Source organism: Sitodiplosis mosellana, unplaced genomic scaffold, assembly GCF_009176505.1.
Source record: "Sitodiplosis mosellana isolate CC-2019 unplaced genomic scaffold, AAFC_SMos_1.0 Smas_scaffold_6885, whole genome shotgun sequence".
Taxonomy (NCBI): Eukaryota; Metazoa; Arthropoda; class Insecta; order Diptera; family Cecidomyiidae; genus Sitodiplosis; species Sitodiplosis mosellana.
In genome coordinates, this window is record NW_022602023.1 from 1,039 (window position 1) to 7,507 (window position 6,469).

Here is a 6,469-nt window from a genome sequence, read left to right on the forward strand (position 1 = left end):
GAATATGTGTGTGCGTAAATTTTTTTTCTTTTCTAATGTTAAAAAATAAATAAAAACAAAAATTGTGAATGAAAATGTTTGACTATGCATCTCCTTCACACAGCTACTGTATTTTCGTTTGTAATAAAATTATTTTACATTTTTTTTTTATTCCAATGTCTTTGCTTCATGTTTTTTATTCTTACTTTAAGTATAGATAGGTGTGCGGCCACAATTTCTATTTATTTTTGTAGGGGAGAAATTATCACCGTAGAAATTATAATAGATAATAAAAAGGAATATAAATATACAATTACACATGCAAAATGGTGAAAAATAAACAGAATTCGTTTCAAACATTCTTATTTCTTGCGTTGAAATTTCAGTTTATAAATATCGCCAAAAGAACCACCAGAATAAAGTTCGTTTCTTTCCATTAGTATCTGTTTCCATTGGTTGCCAAAAATTTGGGTCAAAACATTGTTTTCATGTTGCGTACTAAATTGTATTATAATTAATTCCAACTCAGATAATTCGCTGAGCAGAATTTGACAATTTTTTATAAAAATTTTGCTACGTATCTTTAGTATTTTCAAATTTTTCATATGTAACGTCAAGTTCATCCAAGATACATCGCTGCTGTCCTGAATAGGGCTAAAAGACAATCTTTTGAAATCATTGAACACAAATGATCCATAAAATTTTTCAGGTGAAGAACCACTACATGAAAATGTATCAATTGTTTTGAACCGAGAAAATGGAATTCGATCTCTTTTTGATTTATAGTTTGCTTGTATTTTCAAAGTTTTCAATTCTGGTAAAATTTCATTCAACGATGGAATAATTAAATCGAAGGAATCATCTGATGGAAATGCTAACCACAATTTTTTGATTTGACGATTCATATGTAAAAAAGAAATGAATGAATCAACATCTTTTCTACTCTTCAAAGTTGTTCTGAATTCATCCATATGTGGAAAACATTTTCTTTCTAATGTTATTGGAATACATGATAAAAACAGATAGTTGAGATTCGGCATGTATTCTATTGCATCAAAACTCACATCTCTAGTGTGTCCAATGAATTTTTTAAGTTTTGTTAATGGCTTATTTAATGGCAAAAATGGAAATGCAAAAAATTCTAATACTTCCAATGAATCTGCACAATACTCTAAAATGTATTCGATAACGTACTTGTAGGAGCTCGGTGTATTTCTTTCATGCCATCTACTTGAATAATTATCAGAATGAACATAAATATATTTGATGGATTCACCGAAATTACGAATCAATTTAAACCACACTTTTGCATCATTAATTCTAATGATTGGTTTGATTTTACAATAAAAACTAAAATGGACTGTATCCAAATCAAATTGAAAAGCATCAATACATATCAAACGATGTGCGTGTTTTCGAGAATATATTGATTTAGCAATAGTTTGCAGGCGTTTACTGACATCGGAAATATTTGCCAAATCTGCTAATTCCAAGTAGGATAAAATCATTTCAATAGCATAGTCACACATATCGTCGAATTTTTTTGGTATTTTATGCGAACTGGAATTTTCATGTTTCATTTTACGTTTCAATTCAGACTGAGGTCGTCTGTTAACGCCGTTTGTCTAGATACAATAGAAGAAATAAATTTGAGAACATTATTTTCAAAAGTAGCGACTAAATAAATAACACAATAAATTTACCACAAGTTCATCGTTTTCAGCGAAAGAAAGATTTTTTTTGGTAATCGCTTTGCGTAGCATACCAAATGATTTAATATCGTCCTATGTTTTTGTCAGTGATTAAAATACTTGCCACTTTATTGTCAATATTTCTAATGCCATCAAGTGAGAAAGAAAATGAAAAAATAGAAAAAAGTACAAATTAAAGTTATTTACTTTACAGCGTTGCAATATAACACCATATTTCATCGAATAAAACTCCAAATATTTTATTTTAAGTCTGCAAAAAAATTGTATGAAATAATCCCACTGACTTTATTGGTGTCTGACAGCTAACTAACTACTATACATTATACTAGTTCCTGCGTCATGTTCCCCTGTGAGAGTGTCACACATACACTCATAAAAAAAACTACGAATGGTATCAGTGCTGCTATTCATAAAAAATACATATGCATATTTCAAATGGGATCTAAATATCATTATTTGAAACTGATGAAAATATTGCATTGAAGAAGTAAATTGTCTGCATTAAATACAGACGATAACATGAGAATTAAACGCACGCACCGCTGTCAACCAACTTCAAAGCGAACAAACATAGTATACCTGTATTGTCATTGCAATATGTTGTGAGCCGGCTGTTTTGTTTTCGCAAAAATTACGAAAATGGATGAAGAAAACGAAAAGGAAATTCAACTGAATGTTGTAAGCAATGTTTATCAATTAATAATATTGAATTTCATATTTTATTTCACTAATATTTTGTGGTTACTAATTTTTTTTCAAAACAAATTTTTTTCATCTTCAGAGCATAATAGAAATGCCGAACAACCCGACTCCAATAGATGTTGGTGAAGCAATGCTATTGATTGAACAACACAAGAGTGATAATGCTTCGGAATCAAACAGTGCGTCATCACATTCCGGTGAAACGGATTTGGCAGATGAAGAGGTACTTGAATTCATATGTAAAACAAACCATTCTAATGAAATATTTTCGAACTGATTTATATACATTTTATGTCTTTTTAGGATTATATCACCAAAAATAAGCAAGAAATTTGGCATGATTTAAGAAATGATGACGGTAATGTTGCAATTCGAGAACTTATGCGTTTAACTGGCTATAGTCCAAACACTTGTCGGGACATATACGAAAATAGATCCATTTTATTGGAGCAAACAGATGATATTTCGTTCGTGAAAGAAATAATCGCGATTGCCAAACGAAAATTAGACTATGAACAAAAACCATCACCAAACGTCAAGGATTCCAAAGAATTAGATAAATAATAAATGTGAATCAAAATAGAATTTGTGCAAAAAATTGACAGTTTTACTGTCTTTTGTTCAAAATAAAACAATTCAAAATACTTTTCCACAATGAAAACTGTTTTCCTTCTTTGGTGTCTTTCGTTCAACGTGGAAATGTCGACTAAATGACCGATTTTTTGTAATTCATTCTTAGAAGTTGGCATAATTGTATCAATGTTCGGTTTTATTGATTGCAATTCATATCATGCGAGCACAAAATATTTTGTTTATTCGGTGCTAAATTTACTATTAATCGTTCGAGTGGAGTTTTGCTGCATGTATCGAACACGAATCAAAAATAAACAACACTGTGTTGTCAACACATAACTGTATTCGACAGAGCAAAAATGCTTGGTGTTTATTTGACAACATCACTTCACTGTTGGCATGGGATCAGTTTAAAAAAGAGAAAGAGAGAGATTTTCCATCGGTTCAGTTTGTATCAATTGACAGATCATCAGCATTGATTTGAATATGATCTAACGCATCTTACTTTAAAAGAGGCGAATGCGTATTACAACAGAGCAACGCGTCACAATCATGCCAAAAGACATCCAATTGGCCTGCGTATCCGTGGCGAAGACGTCGTAAGACCTAGTTTGGTTTTCACAGTAGATCCAAAAATGATTTTCTAAGTATAAAACACACAAAAAACGTCATTCATTTTGTTTCCCCAGATTTGAATTGAATTGGGAGTGATCTATCACCTGTGCAAAAGTCAAGTGACACCAATAAGCCCAAATTCAATTTATTTCACCGCCAAATACTGGCTGAATTTAGGAATTGTACATTCATTTGGTTAGTTTACAAATGATTCGGCTGTAAATGATTTTGATGCGAGACGTCATAAGAGGAACTAACATTGGGAGTTTGCCTTCTTAAATTATATTCAATAATCTTTTCTATTAAATGAAATTTGATTTATTATTCATGCAATTTCTATACAAAATCAGTTACATTACTTTTTATTTTGCTTTAATTGATAATTCTGATCGCCAATATTATTCTTGAAATCGGTTTCGCTCTTATATTTCGAATCAACAATAGCTTTCAATATGATTAATGGATTTGGATGACTTATTTGCCGGCTGCGATTTGTTTCATACGGTTGAGAGCACTTCCAGCTTTGAACCATGTGATTTGTTGGTCATTGAGTGTGTGGTTTAATTTGATTTTGTCTACGGATCCATCGGCGTGTTTGATTTCACAGTCGACTGATTTACCTGGAGCCAAGTTAGACAATCCAAGAAGCGAAATTTTGTCGGTTGGTTGAATCTAAAATTACAAAATCGAAATAAAGTTAAAAGCCGTTCGAAGCGTAATTTAAATCAAATCTCACCTTATCATAGTCTGATGGATTGGCGAATGTAAGTGGCAAAAGACCTTGTTTCTTCAAGTTAGTTTCGTGGATACGGGCAAATGATTTGACAATGATAGCACGACCACCGAGATGACGTGGCTCAAGAGCAGCGTGCTCGCGAGATGAACCTTCTCCGTAGTTTTCGTCACCAACAGCAACCCATTGGACACCGTTGGCTTTATAATGACGGGCAACATCTGGAACACCAGCCCAATCGCCGGTCAATTGATTCTTAATTTTGTTCACTTCGCTATTCTCTGAGTTAACAGCACTGTCACAAAAAAAGAAATTCAAATTCAGTCATATATGAATTTAACGCTAACATGTGAATCAAGGTGAATATTTACCCAATGAACATGTTATTTGAAATGTTGTCCAAGTGACCACGATATTTAAGCCATGGGCCAGCAGCTGAGATGTGATCAGTTGTACATTTTCCCTTGACTTTGATCAAAACGGTTAAGTCGGTCAGGTCCTTGCCATTCCAAGCGTCGAATGGTTCCAACAATTGCAAACGTTGGCTCTTTGGATCAACATCTAGTTTAACGGAAGAGCCGTCCTGTAAACGTATAGAATTGAATCAACTTTTATATAGGTCATGATTTCCTTATTACAATTTACATGGAGTTTTTAATCAAATATATGTTGTATTGCTGATGAAAATTACCTCACGTGGTGCGGCATATGTGTCACTGCCTGGGTCAAAGCCTTTGCTTGGCAATTCATCAGCGAATGGTGGTTCAAGTTTGAATTCTTTGCCATCTGCACCCTTGAGGGAGTCAGTCAAAGGGTTGAAATCGAGACGACCGGCGATCGACAATGCAGTCACCATTTCAGGGCTGTCACCATTTTATTTAAATAATCAAATTTTTTGATTTTGTAGACATTTTTTTTTTTTCAAATTGAAATAATTCTTCTCAAACCTTGTGACGAAACAATGTGTGGCTGGATTTGCGTCATTACGTCCGGTAAAGTTTCGATTGTATGATGTAACGATTGTGTTCTTCTCACCCTTTTTCACATCTTTACGATCCCACTGTCCAATGCATGGACCGCAAGCATTAGCCAATACCTATGAAAAATCGAAAGTAAATTCTTATTCGTTGACTAAAAATATCTTGAAATGAATTTCTAATACTTACAGTAGCTCCAAACTCTCTGAATGTTTCAGCAATTCCATCTCGTTCGATTGTAGCACGAATTTGCTCAGATCCTGGTGTGACGTTGAACGGAATCTTTGATTTAACTCCGTGGTTCATAGCATTCTTTGCAATTGAAGCACATCTACCCATGTCTTCGTAAGATGAGTTTGTGCATGAACCAATCAAACCAACACGAATGTCTAATGGATATCCGTTTTTCTTTGAATTTTCGCCGAGTTTTGTGATTGGATGAGCAAGATCTGGAGTGAATGGACCGTTAACATGTGGTTCGAGTTTATCCAAATCAATATCGATGACTTGATCGTATTCAGCACCGCTATCAGCTGATAAAAGTTTTGCTTGGTATTTTGCAGCTTCAGCGGCAATATCACCTCTACCAGTTGATTTCAAATAGTCAGACATACGGCCTTTGAATGGGAAGGTTGATGTGGTAGCACCGATCTCAGCACCCATGTTACAGATTGTTGCCATACCGGTACATGAAATTGAGTCAACACCCTTTCCATAGTATTCTACAATAGCACCCGTACCACCTTTTACAGTCAAAATATCGGCCACCTTAAGGATAACATCTTTTGGTGATGTTCATCCGCTAATCTTTCCACTCAAATGTACACCGATCACTTTTGGGCATTTAAGTTCCCATGGAATATTGGCCATAACATCAACAGCATCAGCACCACCAACACCAATGCACAAGCCACCCAATCCTCCACCGTTTGGTGTGTGCGAGTCTGTACCAATCATCAACAATCCCGGGAAGGCGTAATTCTCCAAAATGATCTGATGGATGATACCAGATCCGGGCTTCCAGAAACCTAAAAAAGTTGTTAAAATCGAAATCATTCTCTTAAATAAAAACAAATATAGTCATTTAGATAGACGGTTTACTTACCGACGCCATACTTTTGACCAGCTGTCGTGCGACAACAATAGGATTCATAATATTTGATATGTACTATTTATGG

At 34.2% G+C, this 6,469-nt stretch overlaps 3 protein-coding genes across 5 annotated transcripts; 1 reads left to right on the forward strand and 2 right to left on the reverse strand.

The window, feature by feature from the left end:
* Positions 1-325: 325 nt before the first annotated feature.
* LOC129580004 (uncharacterized) lies at positions 326-2,047 on the reverse strand. 2 transcript variants are annotated; one of them, XM_055470194.1, is made up of 3 exons: positions 1,901-2,047; positions 1,683-1,813; positions 326-1,604 (listed from the first exon to the last, which is right to left on the reverse strand). In XM_055470194.1, exons 2-3 carry the CDS (start codon positions 1,740-1,742, stop codon positions 342-344), a joined length of 1,323 nt encoding a protein of 440 aa, XP_055326169.1. In that variant the 5' UTR covers positions 1,743-1,813; positions 1,901-2,047; the 3' UTR covers positions 326-341. The 2 variants fall into 2 exon arrangements, with proteins under 2 accessions (XP_055326169.1, XP_055326170.1); XM_055470195.1 differs by having other exon boundaries at positions 1,878-1,989.
* A 131-nt stretch (positions 2,048-2,178) lies between these two features.
* On the forward strand, positions 2,179-3,747 carry LOC129580005 (uncharacterized). Of its 2 annotated transcripts, XR_008689311.1 has the most exons (4): positions 2,179-2,369; positions 2,473-2,616; positions 2,697-3,565; positions 3,656-3,747. XR_008689311.1 is itself a non-coding variant. In XM_055470196.1 (3 exons), the coding sequence occupies exons 1-3, from the start codon at positions 2,331-2,333 to the stop codon at positions 2,955-2,957; spliced, it is 444 nt and encodes a 147-aa protein (XP_055326171.1). In that variant the 5' UTR covers positions 2,179-2,330; the 3' UTR covers positions 2,958-3,747. The 2 variants fall into 2 exon arrangements, 1 of the variants encoding a protein (XP_055326171.1); XM_055470196.1 differs by having other exon boundaries at positions 2,697-3,747.
* Positions 3,748-3,876: 129 nt separating this feature from the next.
* On the reverse strand, positions 3,877-6,469 carry LOC129580003 (probable aconitate hydratase, mitochondrial). The gene is made up of 7 exons (XM_055470193.1): positions 6,397-6,469; positions 5,481-6,319; positions 5,262-5,410; positions 5,006-5,177; positions 4,686-4,897; positions 4,318-4,609; positions 3,877-4,253 (listed from the first exon to the last, which is right to left on the reverse strand). Exons 2-7 carry the CDS (start codon positions 5,970-5,972, stop codon positions 4,056-4,058), a joined length of 1,515 nt encoding a protein of 504 aa, XP_055326168.1. The 5' UTR covers positions 5,973-6,319; positions 6,397-6,469; the 3' UTR covers positions 3,877-4,055.

Coding starts and splice junctions, on each gene's coding strand:
- LOC129580003 (XM_055470193.1), bottom strand. CDS start 5,972: ATGGCAACAATCTGTAACATGGGTGCTGAGATCGGTGCTACCACATCA. Junction 5,178..5,261: donor ACACATTGTTTCGTCACAAG/GTTTGAGAAGAA, acceptor AAATGGTGACAG/CCCTGAAATGGTGACTGCAT. Junction 4,254..4,317: donor ATCCATCAGACTATGATAAG/GTGAGATTTGAT, acceptor TTGTAATTTTAG/ATTCAACCAACCGACAAAAT.
- LOC129580004 (XM_055470194.1), bottom strand. CDS start 1,742: ATGCTACGCAAAGCGATTACCAAAAAAAATCTTTCTTTCGCTGAAAAC. Junction 1,605..1,682: donor CTGAAAACGATGAACTTGTG/GTAAATTTATTG, acceptor TATTGTATCTAG/ACAAACGGCGTTAACAGACG.
- LOC129580005 (XM_055470196.1), top strand. CDS start 2,331: ATGGATGAAGAAAACGAAAAGGAAATTCAACTGAATGTT. Junction 2,370..2,472: donor AGGAAATTCAACTGAATGTT/GTAAGCAATGTT, acceptor TTTCATCTTCAG/AGCATAATAGAAATGCCGAA. Junction 2,617..2,696: donor CGGATTTGGCAGATGAAGAG/GTACTTGAATTC, acceptor ATGTCTTTTTAG/GATTATATCACCAAAAATAA.